Consider the following 16,533-nt stretch of genomic DNA (forward strand, 5'->3'; position numbering starts at 1 on the left):
GAGGAACCTTCCATGGAGGACAGGCGGTGAGCTCTGGATCCTAGGACTGTGACACGATGCAACACTTCCCATTTTAGGCGGAGCTTGCTTTGGGACTGTGGATACACGACCTTTTTGAGGACAATGTCGCCTTGGAGAATACTCACTCTTTAACTCAGAGTCGTAGAAGCTAGTGTTGTCTTGCTTGCTCGAAACGTGCTTGAGGAGTGATGTGTCTCGTATTCAAGCGAAGTTGCTTCAGAGAGCGACCACCAAGGAGCATCTTGAAGTGGAGTACGACGACTTCTGCTCCAAGGGAGAAAGGTATGCGCTTGTGAGGCGGCTTTTGCTTGCAGAGTTGCTTTTGAAGATGATCCACCCCATTTTCTCAGAAGAGAAGTCCGAACATGTGTTTTTCATGACCCGGACAATAGAGAGCACTTTCCAATAAGCATTACAGACTGATCACATGGTACTCTCTCTACGCCCAATGGACCTTCCTCTACTGCGCGAGGAAGAAAAGCTGGATCGACGTGTTATAAGCCGTCACCGTAGCGGAGAGAAGCTAGATGGCTTATCGATTGCTAGCTGTCAACATAGGTAGTATTTTGGTACCAACATGCCAAGCTAGCGGAATTCTTCACAGGGAAACAATATCTTGAACTTGGAAATGATCATTTCAACGAAAACTGTCTATTTATGAGAAATGCTGTGTTATGTTTTTTCCGCCCGGTGAGTATATACGAATCGAGGTATTGATCTATTTTGCTACCAGGAGGGGGGTTCGGGTACACGCCAGCTCTTTCTCGTATAGCTAAAAAAACAAGTGATTTTGTCTTGTCAAAGTAAAATACTCGGGGCAATCTACTCATATCAAGCGGGTCTTAGCGGAGTCCAATTTATCAAAGTTTCATTGTGACCTTTATTCTGGTTAGGGGCAAGCAAGAAAGGGCGAATACGGGAGTTTTATTGTCTTTCTGGGCAACTTTCCCAAGTCGTTCCACAAGAGATAAAAATGATATAATGGTGATGAAGACAAAGCGCATAGAGCGCATATAGTTACCTTTTCATTTAATGAGTTTCGTATAGAGAAGCAAGTTCTCATATCGGATCTGGAGTTGCTTTCTTGTTGGTTAGTGGTCCAACCGTATCGATCCTTCTATTGAGAAGCACCATCCGGAAAATGAAATACCCGCAGCTCGAGCAGAACTACTCCGAAAGTCATCTTAAGTAACTTAGGTCACCTAAAGTCACACTAGTGCCTCCATCTCAAGGAATCTATAAAATATACCAGAAAGCCCCAAGAAGATATGGATGCGATAAACTCTCTGAGCCGAGAGGTGAAAGTTCCGATGGTGATGGTGGGCGGGCCAGTCGATCCGTACCGATGCTTACGTTCGGCTTTTCTCCTATCTTAGCAATCCAAACTTACTATTCAAGATGGGCTCCTGGCAGGCTGGAGCCACCTACTCAATGCGATCTTCCGAATGGAATGTATCAAGAGCGTTCTTCCTTTGGTCACTCAGGTTAAGGAAACTATTCCTACTATACTCGAGTCGAAAGCTGTTAGCGCTGCATGCGCAAGGTTCCCGTTCACTTCGTATTACTTCCGGGCTGGCCAAGCTATCGCCGGGTGGAACTTTCCTTCAGATGGCCCCATTAAACTATATTGTCAATAGATCGGCTTATAACTCTTACGACTTGTCGGCGGCGACTGACAGGATGCCCCTGCGAGTGCTATTCCATGTGCTGGAAAACCTCTTTGGCACATCTTTCGCGATCTAGTTAACAGCACTTTAGTGACTCATGTCTTCTCTTCCATGGCTTAAACCTGCTTATTATACTAGAAACAATGGAATACCTCAAGTTGGATATAGGTGAGGTGGGACTTAAGAATGCCTTGTCTGGAACATCTCTTCAAAGCAAGAATTAGCGTATAGAAAGGAAGCAGCATTTCCTTTCAGCTGCTTTTAAAAAGTCCCCGGGGATATAGCCCACTTCTCATTTCTCAACACCTGCTTCTCTTCTCTTTTCTATCGTAAGTAGTAGAGGGATAGGTACTTATTCCCGGGCAGCGGTATCATTGCTGCTCCCCGCCTAATGCGGATCATTGTGCAATGCTTATGTGAAATCTCAATCCAAAACGGATTCGTTTCATTGGAAAAACCAACGCCGATCTAAAACTAAGTCTCCCTTTCTCTTTAGTTTGGGAGCAGAGCTGAAAAAGATGGGGAATCACGATGGATCCTTTTTTTCTGGATTCAATGGACGGAATGCTTGTGGAATTTGACCCAGCATCGTCATACCCAAATTCTGTCAATGGGCCGGCTATGAGCGTAGAAAGTGTGAGTTCTAATTTAATGGAGTTGGAAGAAGAAATAAATTCCCCTCCTCCCCCTAATCCAAACCCTTATTCTCAGATTCCTTATTTCGTTGCTGCTAATGCAAATATAGATTACTTTTCTCAAATGCAGATGTATTATCAAATGCAGATGTATTTTTTATTTCATTTAACTTATTTTAGCGTCCAGCCGCTTTTGCCTTTTCCACGGGTACCGATGTATGTGCATTTTTTGATGTCTTTTTATATGCGATTTTGGAATTTTCCTTTCTAAGAAAACTATTTTGCGCCATTTGATCTTTAATTGAACTAGACTAGTATAGGCTCCGTATTGTATTTATAAACTATTTAAGGCTCCGTATTGTATTTATAAACTATTTAAGGCTCCGTATTGTATTGAAAAACTATTTAAGGCTCCGTATTGAATTGAAAAACTATTTAAGGCTCCGTATTGAAAACTCTAATTGGATTTTGTGTCGGCTGGCCGGCAGGACCGCCAGCCCGCAGATGTAGGGAGGTCTCCTCTTGAACTGCGAAATCAAAGTCGCGATCTGATAGGTATCTATACGGACCATGCATCTGGAAAGCACCGGTTCGATTCCGGCTCGTGACATGAAGAAGAAGTCCCAAACAGGGATCAGATGAGTTTGCACAGCGTTACTTTGTTGACGGAAAATCAAATTGTTCTTCCGGTTCAATGAAGACTATGCTTACTTTCCTTTCTCTTACCGGTCTGTGTTCTATCATGGACCTGTATTCCGTTCCTCGAATCGAGACTTTCTTTTGGTATGATTTTGATACGGGTTTTCTAACAAAACTCTATGCCATCAATCACTATCCCCGTTTCTGCCCGGACGATTCCATAAAATAAATAAAAAAGAAAAGTGAAGAGGAAAACGCATAACCAGAAGAAAAAGATATCGTGATGTAAAATGATCATGGGGACACATTGTTTTTAGGACCGACAATTTCCTGCACTGCTTAAACCAAGAAAAAGATACATAGTAGTTTTCATAGGTAGGCCTCTCTCTCCTACAGAATAGGTTTTTCCAAAAACTACCCATGGGATTTCTTTGTCTTTTCCTTATCTATTGTCCGGTGAAGAATCTCCTGCTGCAGAGATAAGATGAATGGCTTCGAGATACCATCACTCGTCATTGCCAAGGAAATGAATTGGAAATTGGCTACTTATAGTCTACACTTCCCCTGATTCTCCACGATGACCGAGAATAAGCTGAAGATAGATCCATTGCGATATTGGTTTGGAAGAGAAGCCGTGGAGACAGCTCATTGTTCCTATGTCCGGAATTGTTAAAGAATGAAGGTACCCCGTTGACTATGTCGGGTAACGCCGACTTAGGTTATCCCTAAAAGCACTATCAACCACATCATAATTGTTTGCTTCCGCTTTCCTCGCAGAGTTGGTCCTAGCTTTCACCGAAGGATCTCGATCGATGCTCGCCATCAAAAGATATGGGTCTAGCTGCTGCCCTAGCCAGAAAGAATGGGAGAGTGAGCCATTCATACTGAAAAGAGTGATTCGTTTTTGAAGTATATCAAATTCAGAGGAAAAAGCTGGAAGAAGACGACGGGATTGCTAATAGATCCCCTCTACATCCTAACCAAGAGGACCAAGTGCAAACCTCTGTCTCTTTTTCTCGCCGGGTGGGAAGGTTATTCTTTGCCAGTAGTGCCCTCTGTAGGAAGAATCGTAAATGCCGGAGGACGCGTTCAACATGAATTGTCACTGTGGAATGAAATCACCTCTTGAATCGAGCAAGAAATTACTATTTATTTGATAATAGCGACTTATCACAAAAACAACCAAGGGTCCATCAACCCGATTGAAACTGTCTTCACTGCGTTGAATCGAAGGGAACTACTATAGAGAGTGGAATAAGCTACAAGGCATAACACTATGAGCTTTTATTTAGATAACCTTAATCACACCAGCTTTTCCTCATGGGAGGGTAAAGGAGATAGGAATGTATGAAATCTATCCCAATAAGAAATGCAGAAGGTTGTCAACTAGAAACCTGTTATCACTCTCTTCTTCCGATCGTCCCATCAGTTTCTTGTAAGCCTGCTTCCTCCGATGATCGGTTGCGGCTAACTTCTCTCTCTTCATCTCTCTGAGTTCGCTTCTTGGTAGTAGTTACCCCTGTCAGAACCTTTGTCTACTCTTTCGTATAAATACGCTGATCTGCCAGCCAGCCAAAAGTAGAGAACCACATTGTATGATCTAGGGCAACTCTCTATTATAGTAGCGATTTCTTATTCATTCAGGGTGCCCGTTCATGTGTTTTTAAAGAAAGGATACCTTGTGATTCCAGATTTCAATAGAGATTCGATTCCTCACATCTAAGGGAAGACAGACACAAATGCACAGACACATTATCCGGGGGTGTCACCGTTTGCATCGTATCAGTATCATAAGAAAAGATTGATTGTTGTGAGTGATTTTACTACCCTTCCAGACTTAGCAAGTAATGAAGCTGCTGACGAGGGAGGAAATGTCCGTTGAAAATAAAGCGAACCAGTGGGTCTTAAAGTCACTCTTTGAATAGTTTTTCAGACCGTTAAGTTGTCAATCTTTCCAATGATGAGGCTCCAAAGTTTATTACATTTCCTGGTCTGCCGAGGACAGCACTAGATTGATTGCTTACCGACTTTCATTCATATACCAACCCATCTTTTTATCAAAAGCATGGAAACTATCTAATCGAAGATAGAATTCACGCCTGTGAAAAGTAAGCAATTTCATCATTTTCCTTCGCAACACAGCTCACTCAATTGTAGAGATACCGAACAGTTTGAGTGATCGATCGACCTTGTCGCACGATGAGCCCATTCTCTCTCTTCCATCCCGCCTTCTGAACCGAACCCTGGAGAAAGACTTCTTGAACAGAACAGAGCAACAATTCTAGAAACTTCCATTTTCCATTGATCTGAGCGTTGCTATTAAAAGTGGGTCTACCCGCCCCGGCGTGACTCACACTTGACCAACCACTTCTATCTAAGAAAATACTTAGGTAGGGTCAATCTCCCTTCGGGGTTTACGCGTCCTAGTCCGAACCATTGGATCGATCAGAAGAAGAAAGGCAAAGGAATTGAAAGGTAGAGTAAGAAGCATCGCCCAGCAGAGTGATTGAGGGAGTCTTCCCCAGCCCAATGGTCTTCTTTTTGTTTTTCACTCTCCTATTTTGATTTTGGAACAGTTCTACTACTGTTTCAGTAGTTCTAAGACCCTTCCTTCCCTTTTCAAGTGCTTGCTACCCCCCTTGCTCTACCCGTCCAGAGGGAGCCCTAGTTTCAGCATAATAGCCTCGTTTTGAAGCGCTCGCTTCATATGGACGTACGTCGAACAAAGGAATCTTATCGGCATACCCACCTGCTGGGCGTGGCTCACTTGACCGACCAACCGACCCAATAGTAGGAGTAGGCGGCTGGCTTCTTATGTGAAGAGAACGGATGGAGAAACAGATGCGCGAAAGAACTAGTCCCTTGGAAAGCTTCGTTTTCCTAACCCAACCTAAGCATAATGAGCTGGTTATTTGAGTATCGAAGTTGTCGAGTGTTCCATTCTTTTGTATGTAGACCCCAGCGAAGAAGGAAAATCAGAACTCGTCGAACAGAAGAACCGAGTACTATAGAATCTGAAACACACATATGCAAGCTATTAAACATACCATTCCTATTTCTAAATAACAACATATTACCGCGGTGCTAAGAAAAGGGTTTGAAAGCTCTAAGTGGTACAATAAGCGGAATGAATCAAACGAAGTGCATCATGAGGGTTGGGGATTTAGCATACGCTCTACTATCAATTATAGGTTCGCCTATGCCCCAAGAAAGAGGTGCAGAAGTGGAATTCAATAGATTTAAGCAACTTCAGTATGCGGGTAGCGATGCTTTTTGGAATCCAAGAGAACTTTGAATCGGAGGAACGACCAACACAGCTGGCATGGCTTTGTTGAATCAGGATTTGATGACAGGAACGTTGTTGAAATAACTTCTTTACCCCCCGTAAAATCATTTACGCCTGATTTCAGTACTAACAATAAATGGCTAAAAACATCCTATTTTTATGGTAAAATATGGAAAATCATATGGGAAACGAATAACGAATAGAAGTAGCCTAGCCTTTTCTTTCAGTCTCGGTCTCTAGATTCCCTTGTTCTTACTGTAGCTAGCACTTGTTATTGCAGTCAAGGAGCCAGGAGCCTTCAATCATATTTGAGCTTTACGCTCTTCTCCTTCTTGGGGGTCGGCCTGTAGTAGCAGGCGAGGAGGAGGACGAACAGCGCACCGAGGCCATTGGGGATCTGCAGTGCACGAACGAAGACAAGAGCCGGCACGGTTAGAGAGACACTCTCAAGTTATATAAGATTTGGTTGGAACCTGAAGATGGAGATATTACTGACCGTGACGTAGAGGTCGAATTTGATGAGAGCGTAGGATGTCCAGCAGACGCCGTTGAGGAAGCTCACCAGCGACAGGAAGAAGGGCATGTACTCGACGCTCTTGGTCTTGATCACTTTACCCTGCACGCAACCCACAATATCACTAACATCTACCAATATAGATCTAAAAAGACATCTATGCACATGGATCAAGAGCAGGATCGATGGGTACGTACCATGATGGTGAGCGGGGAGGCGTACATTGCCGAGCCAAATATGACGCAGAGGATGCCGTAGAACACCCAGAGCATGCAGTTGAGCAGCGTAGCTAGGTACGGGTCCGACTTGAACTCCTCCATGTCCTTGTTCTTGATGATCCGCCAGAACGCCGGCCTGCACATGTACAAGCAAAAAGCAAGCGCCCCCTCATCAGAATCAAACCCTAATTACCAACCACCTTCCATAGAGAGTAGACTAGACAAGCGGACGAGGGGGATGGCGGCGGCGGCTTACACAGGGGAGAGGAAGAGGCCGAAGGAGATGACATTGCCGACGATGTTGCGGGCCGCGTCCGGGGAAATCATCTTACTTTGCTCGCCGCGAGCGGGTGGGGACATGGGATTGGTTTGGATTGGACGACACACGCGGCGAAAGGGAGGGAGAGAGAGAGCCAAAGCAATTGAGATTTGGGAGTCGGTTGAGGTCGAGGGATTAGCTTATATAGATAGACGCGGCGGGGCGCGGTGTTTATCCGGTCTCGTGTTAGATCCTATGATTTGGTTAGTTAGCCTACAAGAACAAGTCACAAGTTTTTTGTTTTACTATGCATCCAGTTCGTTGCTATCTCTATCTTTATCTACATGGATATTAACACGCACTATTCTTGAGAGTCAAGACACCGTTTTGCTTTAAAGAGCAAAATAAATCCCAGATAATTACTAATGCACCGTTGAGTACACAGATTCTTTTCCTGTTCGTACTGGAGTATAGTAAGGAAAAACTGCTTGACCGAATCAAGGTCAAGATAACTAGTGTGATTCCTACACTGAGAGAATCGTGGATATGTAGGGAATAGAGAAATTCCACCCGCCTAAGTAAAGAACTGTTACAAATAAAGAGGAAACTAATAAGGATAAGTAAGAAACAAGATAAAATAAACCATATTTGATACTGAAATATTCGGTTTGATAACCTGCAACTAATTCCCCCTCTGGGTAATCTTTCACATTCGGCCAAAGAAGAAATTCTAAAAACTAGAAAGCCTATAGGCTGACGCCAAAGATTCCATAAAAAAACCATATTTTGGCTGTGCTTCAACTATCTCAACTGTACTTGAACTGTTAGATAATCATAGTCGATAATAACATCACAGCTCCCACCGCTATTGCAAAACCGTACATGAAACCTCTTCTTCATACGGCTCCTCTATGATCAGAAAAAAAAGGACTATTTCAGTATTATCCCCCTGGTTTATCAGTTGCAGGTGAATCCTGTGAAACATCTCTCTCGAGGCTAGTAACAACACTTGGAAATGAAAAATGAGCTTAGCGGCTGTACCGGGTCAGGACCATAAACACCACGAGCCGGTTAAGCAACAGAAGCTGTGGGCGAAAGCACACTCGTCATTCTCAGACCTGCGGTCGAGGTACATGCGAACAAGTTCCCATTCTCTATGTTTCATGGCCTATCAATGAAGGTCGGTATCAGGCTGGTTCGCTTGGCGGGTCGTCTCCTTATATACCTAAATCCTCGTTTCACTCATCTGTAAAGGTCTACCCTTTGAAAGGTAGGTTGAGTTCCCCTGTATGTAGCCAGCCACACTCTACTCGCAGGTAAAATATTGGCGTAGACAACAGAGAATGTGCTAGGTAGGAAACCGAAGGAACTCTTACTATACGAGAATTTGCAATTCAATATGACAACCGATCAGAAGGGATTGGACGATCCCAATGTGTTGCCCTCCTTCGCAATACCGGAACTATCTGACCGAGCTCCATCAGCACAGAAAGCGGAAGGGATAGCAGATACGGTTAGACTGGATCCGGAAAGGGATTTCATCCAGTCCTTGCCTATTGTTGGGCTGGTTGTTTTGTCACGGTCCGATTAGTAGAAGGTGAGTAAGTAAGACGAGGCCCCCGAAGCGTAATGTAGAGCTATACTGCTCTTGTTTTTCCTTCCGCCCTGCTTAGCAGAACTTTGTCTAGAACCCACTTTAGCTAGCTTTCAAGGATACCATTACAGATGAGTGAAGCGAGTATACCGTTTCCGGAGCTCCCGAGGTAGCGCGGTAGCGGAAGCCCTTTCTAGTTCAAGCAGTTCCAATTCATATTCTGCTTCACCGCTTACACCACACTCTATTGGTTCGCCTTGTGGTGCCTTTCGATCAAGGTCTACTTTGGTTGATCCACTTTCTTCTACAGCGCGTTATCCGCATCGAAGTTAGCCAGGTTCCTACCGCTTCTTGATATTATGGATATTGCAATCCCTGAACGCCAGTGCTTCTACAACCAACGGATACTATTTAACATAAATAACAAGTAGAAATGGACAAACGAGTGTGGCTACACAGAGTGAGGAAAAAAACATGGTGGTACCAGCATTGCGTATCACTCACTATGCTTTATGTAATATGGCTTAAGCAATGGTAAAATGGGAGTCCTGAGCAAAGCACATCTGATCGATATGAATGAAAGATACATCCGTCTTTTCTTCTCCTTTGAAGGTTAGGTATCCGCTCGGTAGTTCAGCGCCGCATAAATACTGACTTTAAAAGGGGCGACTCCTGCTTGTGCTTAAGTTGTTTCAAGCTTGTAAAGACTCGCGATTGGAAGATTGACCTGGTTTTCTTTCAGCTGAAACTCTACCTAATGGTTCAGATTCCCCGGGTCCATGGGTCCATGGCCGCTTAGCTTAGACAGCCTTGTTAGAGACATGAATGTGGGGTTCGGTTTCCAATTGATTTGTATTCACCGGGACCTCCCCTTATTGGATTTTCTCCACTTTTCTAGTTGCTGTGGAAAGAATGTTGAGAAAATGAGTTTAAGGGATGGTTTTCTGTTTACTTTTTTTCAGCCTACGTCGTCTCTCTTCCAGAACCTCACAATCATCAGTGTTTGAAGTTTCATGATGAATATTGGTTTCACATTTTATTGCTTACGTGAGGAAATATCAATTTGGAACTCGAATTTGTATTTGAGTTATGATGAGGAGTGAGGTAGATTCGCATTGTTGAACAAAGCGAAGAAAAAGGATGCTGCTATGGCTTGCTTGTGGCTCTTTCTTCTATTGGCTAGTCTCAGGCATGATAGTTTCAATTTCTTTTGGAAAGCAAGTGCGGCTCAGTCATAAGTGTTAGTAATAGCATGAAGTAAGTTGTCGGTAGCCGGCATTAGGTAAAAGGAAAAGCTTCTCAAAAGCATCCAGAAATATCATAGAATGGTGATCGAGATCACCTTCACGGGAATCATCCTTTGCAAATTGGGGGAAGGGAACCAATCAAGTCACCAAGAAGTTCCCGAAACTTGGTTTAGTATTAAGGTTCTTCTCTTCCAGCGTTTAGTATTCAAGTTCTTCTCTTCCAGCCCCCCGGCCCCTCTTTGATAAGGAAAGTTTTCATTTCTCAAATCAAAAATGACAAATATGGTTCGATGGCTCTTCTCTACTAACCACAAGGATATTGGGACTCTCTATTTCATCTTCGGTGCCATTGCAGGAGTGATGGGCACATGCTTCTCCGTACTGATTCGTATGGAATTAGCCCGACCCGGCGATCAAATTCTTGGTGGGAATCATCAACTTTATAATGTTTTAATAACGGCTCATGCTTTTTTAATGATCTTTTTTATGGTTATGCCGGCGATGATAGGTGGATTTGGTAATTGGTTTGTTCCGATTCTGATAGGTGCACCTGACATGGCATTTCCACGATTAAATAATATATCATTCTGGTTGTTGCCACCAAGTCTCTTGCTCCTATTAAGCTCAGCCTTAGTAGAAGTGGGCAGCGGCACTGGGTGGACAGTCTATCCGCCCTTAAGTGGTATTACCAGCCATTCTGGAGGAGCAGTTGATTTAGCAATTTTTAGTCTTCATCTATCAGGTATTTCATCAATTTTAGGTTCTATCAATTTTATAACAACTATCTTCAACATGCGTGGACCTGGAATGACTATGCATAGATTACCACTTTTTGTGTGGTCCGTTCTAGTGACAGCATTCCTACTTTTATTATCACTTCCGGTACTGGCGGGGGCAATTACAATGTTATTAACCGATCGAAACTTTAATACAACCTTTTTTGATCCTGCAGGAGGGGGAGACCCAATATTATACCAGCATCTCTTTTGGTTCTTCGGTCATCCAGAGGTGTATATTCTCATTCTGCCTGGATTTGGTATTATTAGTCATATCGTATCGACCTTTTCAAGAAAACCGGTCTTCGGGTATCTAGGCATGGTTTATGCCATGATAAGTATAGGTGTTCTTGGATTTCTAGTTTGGGCTCATCATATGTTTACTGTGGGCTTAGACGTTGATACGCGTGCCTACTTCACCGCAGCTACCATGATCATAGCTGTGCCCACAGGAATCAAAATCTTTAGTTGGATCGCTACCATGTGGGGAGGTTCGATACAATACAAAACACCCATGTTATTTGCTGTAGGGTTCATCTTTTTGTTCACCATAGGAGGGCTCACTGGAATAGTTCTAGCAAACTCTGGGCTAGACATTGCTCTACATGATACTTATTATGTGGTTGCACATTTCCATTATGTACTTTCTATGGGAGCCGTTTTTGCTTTATTTGCTGGATTTTACTATTGGGTGGGTAAAATCTTTGGTCGGACATATCCTGAAACTTTAGGCCAAATCCATTTTTGGATCACTTTTTTCGGGGTTAATCTGACCTTCTTTCCCATGCATTTCTTAGGGCTTTCTGGTATGCCATGTCGCATTCCAGATTATCCAGATGCTTACGCCGGATTGAATGCTCTGAGCAGTTTCGGTTCTTATATATCTGTAGTTGGGATTCGTCGTTTCTTCGTAGTTTTCGCAATCACTTCAAGTAGTGGAAAGAACCAAAAATGTGCGGAAAGTCCTTGGGCTGTTGAACAGAATCCAACCACACTAGAATGGTTGGTACAAAGCCCTCCGGCCTTTCATACTTTTGGAGAACTTCCTGCGATAAAAGAGACAAAAAGCTAGGCGCATATGCGTCCTAACTATTGCCTCTTTCTGGCTCCATATTGAAAACTCGAATTGGTAGGTTTCTCGAAGTAGTTTTAGTAGATTTATCAGGAAATAGAGATGCCGAGGCCCCTACTTACCTACCGGGTAGGTGGGGGGAAGAAGAGTGGGAACGAGGGCTTCTTTCACTTGTTTGTTTTCCTACAACGGTATCTCCGAACTCAACGGCTCCCACGATTTGGAGCGATAGCGAATTCATACGAGGACTACGAAGCGAATAATTGCATTCCTTCCAGGAGGTCGAGCGCACACTTTCCTCAGTTTTGAATCAAGGGACAAAGATAGATCCTCGGTAACGGCAAAGGGGATAGCCTTGCGTTTGAACATTCATGTGCATATATTTTCATTAGATGTGCAATCGAAATCAGCAGGAGAGAAACTTTCATCCTATATTTCCACTGAAATGGAATTAGCGATACCTTTGCTTTTAGTTTGAATTCATGAATCCTGTTTCTAGTGACGAGTAACTACTACGGAAGGTATGGAAAACGGGAAAGGCAAAGCATAGGAAAGAAGAATATATTCAATAATGTCATCCTTGTTTCGGTACCGGATTCAACTTGTCGAGGCTTCTGCTCGTAATGTCACTCACTGGATCAAATCAAAGGGCTCGGTTTCTGCTCCTCGGCAAAGGCAAAGTCAATTCAATAGGAATCCAAATCCTAAAAGGCAAGACCCAAACCACAGGTCGATCAACAGTTCTTCTTTCACTTCCATCTCTTGATACCTGTTTTCTTGCTTTTCTTACCACTGCTATAGTGAACCGCATCTCTAAGCACCGGGAGTCGTGAACCGTGCACAAGGTCCTTCTTAAACTAGAAATAAGTGAAATAATTGTTCTATAATTGTTCTAGGTCACCTTGGCTTTTGTGTTCAATAGTTAGTAGGGGAAGTGCATGGCTTGGTATCTCTCTTCCCTGTAGAAAACCAATCACAAGTCCCTCCTTATTTTCACTCCAAAAGGCTGGAAAAAATAGCAAATCTCAGATAGCCTAACTTATTTTTTTTGCCCTGGAAAAGGCAGCTACTATCCCTGCTGGATTTCCAGAAAACGGAATGTACCTAGGGAACCCTATTGATCAGATCAGAGACTGAACCTAGTGATCTTTCTCCTGCTGGCAAAGCATCGATACCTGTCTCCTAATGAATTGATCTTCTCTTGGGCTCTGATTCATACAATCGGAAAGCCCTTGCGATGTGGGTCACCCTTTTCCTCTATACATCTGTTCAGCAAAGGGGGCTTGCTATTCTTTGCAATTGAAGGTTGGGCCTACATATCTCTTATTTGTGTGGATCAACCATCCAACAGTGCTCAGGTAGTTTGGCCTATAGTAGGGCAAGAAATATTGAATGGTGATGTAGGCGGGGGTTTCCGAGGAATCCAAATAACCTCTGGTTTTTTTCAGCTTTGGCGAGCATCTGGAATAACTAGTGAATTACAACTCTATTGTACTGCAATTGGTGCATTGATTTTTGCAGCGTTAATGCTTTTTGCTGGTTGGTTCCATTATCACAAAGCCGCTCCCAAATTGGCCTGGTTCCAAGATGTAGAATCCATGTTGAATCACCACTTAGCGGGATTATTAGGACTTGGGTCTCTTTCTTGGGCGGGGCACCAAATTCATGTATCTTTACCAATTAACCAATTTCTTGACGCTGGGGTGGATCCTAAAGAGATACCACTTCCTCATGAATTTATCTTGAATCGGGACCTTTTGGCTCAACTTTATCCTAGTTTTGCCGAAGGAGCAACCCCTTTTTTCACTTTAAATTGGTCCAAATACGCAGAATTTCTGACTTTTCGCGGAGGACTAGATCCAGTAACCGGTGGTCTCTGGCTGACCGATATTGCGCACCATCATTTAGCTATTGCTATTCTTTTCCTAATCGCAGGTCATATGTATAGGACCAATTGGGGTATTGGCCATGGACTTAAAGATATTTTGGAGGCTCACAAGGGCCCATTTACAGGACAAGGCCATAAGGGTCTTTATGAAATCTTAACAACGTCATGGCATGCTCAATTATCTCTTAACCTAGCTATGCTAGGCTCTACAACCATTGTTGTAGCTCATCATATGTATTCTATGCCTCCCTATCCATACCTAGCTACTGACTATGGTACACAACTTTCCTTGTTCACACACCACATGTGGAATTGGCGGATTTCTAATAGTCGGTGCTGCTGCACATGCAGCAATTTTTATGGTAAGAAGACTATAATCCAACTACTCGATACAACGATCTATTAGATCGCGTCCTTAGACACCGCGATGCAATCATATCCCACCTTAACTGGGTATGTATATTTCTAGGTTTTCACAGTTTTGGCTTGTACATTCATAATGATACCATGAGTGCTTTAGGCCGTCCACAAGATATGTTTTCGGATACTGCCATACAATTACAACCTATCTTTGCTCAATGGGTACAAAATATCCATGCTACTGCGCCTGGCGTAACAGCTCCTGGTGCAACAACAAGTACTAGCTTAACGTGGGGAGGCGGCGAGTTAGTAGCAGTAGGTGGCAAAGTGGCTTTGTTACCTATTCCATTAGGAACCGCAGATTTTTTAGTCCATCACATTCATGCATTTACCATACATGTGACTGTATTAATACTTTTGAAAGGTGTTTTATTTGCTCGGAGTTCCCGTTTGATACCCGATAAAGCAAATCTAGGTTTTCGCTTTCCTTGCGATGGGCCTGGCCGAGGGGGAACATGTCAAGTATCCGCCTGGGATCATGTTTTCTTAGGTTTATTCTGGATGTACAATGCAATTTCGGTAGTCATTTTCCATTTTCAGTTGGAAAATGCAGTCGATGTTTGGGGTACTATAAGTAATCAAGGGGTGGTAACTCATATTACAGGGGGAAACTTTGCATAGAATTAAATTACGATTAATGGGTGGCTTCGAGATTACTTGTGGGCACAGGCATCACAAGTCATTCAATCTTATGGTTCTTCATTATTTGCATATGGTCTTTTTTTTCTTAGGTGCTCATTTTGTCTGGGCCTTTAGTTCAATGTTTTTATTCATCGGCCGTGGTTATTGGCAAGAACTCATTCAATCTATCATTTGGGCTCATAACAAATTAATAGTTGCTCCTGCTACTTAGCCTAGAGCCTCGAGCATTATACAAGGACGCGTTGTAGGAGTAACCCATTACCTTTTGGGTGGGAATTGCCACGACATGGGCATTCTTCTTAGCAAGAATTATTGCAGTAGGATAGTGGCTAGGAGGATTTGAAAGGCATTATGGAATTAAGATTTCCCAGGTTTAGCCAAGGCTTAGCTCAGGACCCCACTACTCGTCGTATTTGGTTTGGTATTGCTACCGCACATGATTTTGAAAGTCATGATGATATTACTGAGGAACGTCTTTATCAGAACATTTTTGCTTCTCACTTTGGGCAGTTAGCAATAATCTTTCTAGGGACGTCCGGAAATCTGTTTCATGTAGCTTGGCAAGGCTGGATATAGGATCCTTTACACGTAAGACCTATTGCTCATGCCATCTGGGATCCTCATTTTGGTCAACCCACCGTGGAAGCCTTTACTCGATGAGTTGGTTGCCTGCCATAATCTTGTTGTCTTCTTCTTTCCCTAACCTTATCTTAGCCTTAGGCGCCTCTCGGAAACTTCATAATCTGAATCACTTTCCTCCCCGGGTAGTAACCATAACTTTAACTAGGAACTACCCAGTATAACATCATTGCTTTCCAATTTTAGTAGCTTGAAGGTTTCTTGAAATGTGTGCCCTTTAATAAGTAGTATCTGCAGTGTAAGCTCCAGTAGTTAATTGACCTCCTCCAGCCACTTTGACAGTAAACAAATGTTTCTGACTCTCATATCAGTGAAGCCCACACCACCATAATCTTTAGGGGTGCATAGGTGTTCCCATCTGACAATGTGAAATTTCTTCTTCTTACTCCCAGTAGAAGTGATTTCTTATTTTATCAACTTTTTCTGTATTTTGACAGGCAAAGTGTAGCAACCCAGAAGGTACATAGGGACATTTGATAAACATGCATTGATCAATATATCTCTTCCTCCATAAGAGAAATGTCTGCATTGCCAAGAGTCCAACTTCTTTTCTACCTTTTAATGAAAACAAATCATTAGAAGAGATCTTGTCTTTGCTGATTGGTAATCCCAGATATTATATTTTATTGGAAATTTGCCTATCTCACAGTTATATCAGCTACCCTCTGCTCCTCCTCTACACTCAACCCTACTGTGAAAATATCACTCTTCAAGTAATTGACTTTCATGCCAGACATTTCCTCTAAACAGTAGAGAAGGAATTAGAATCCAGTAATAGACTCCATGTCATTATGCAAAAAAAAGCAAAGTATCAGAAGCATATTGCAAATGACTAATCCCCCCTGGTATCAGATGTGGTACCAAACCTCTAATCACACATGCTTCCTTAGCTCTATCCAGAATTGCAGATAGTGCATCACCTACTAGGTGAAAAAGCAAAGGAGAAAGAGGATCTCCTTGCCTCAAACCTCTGAAAGTAGAGAAATATTCTCGCCAATCTCCATTCATATTCACAC

General features: G+C 43.0%; 1 protein-coding gene across 1 annotated transcript; it reads right to left on the reverse strand.

The window, feature by feature from the left end:
- Positions 1–6,546: 6,546 nt before the first annotated feature.
- LOC125547884 (bidirectional sugar transporter SWEET6a-like) lies at positions 6,547–8,404 on the reverse strand. The gene is made up of 4 exons (XM_048711628.1): positions 8,358–8,404; positions 6,960–7,116; positions 6,745–6,864; positions 6,547–6,645 (listed from the first exon to the last, which is right to left on the reverse strand). Exons 1-4 carry the CDS (start codon positions 8,402–8,404, stop codon positions 6,547–6,549), a joined length of 423 nt encoding a protein of 140 aa, XP_048567585.1.
- Between the last annotated feature and the right edge of the window lie 8,129 nt (positions 8,405–16,533).

Source organism: Triticum urartu, chromosome 3 (genome assembly GCF_003073215.2).
Source record: "Triticum urartu cultivar G1812 chromosome 3, Tu2.1, whole genome shotgun sequence".
NCBI classification, from domain to species: Eukaryota; Viridiplantae; Streptophyta; class Magnoliopsida; order Poales; family Poaceae; genus Triticum; species Triticum urartu.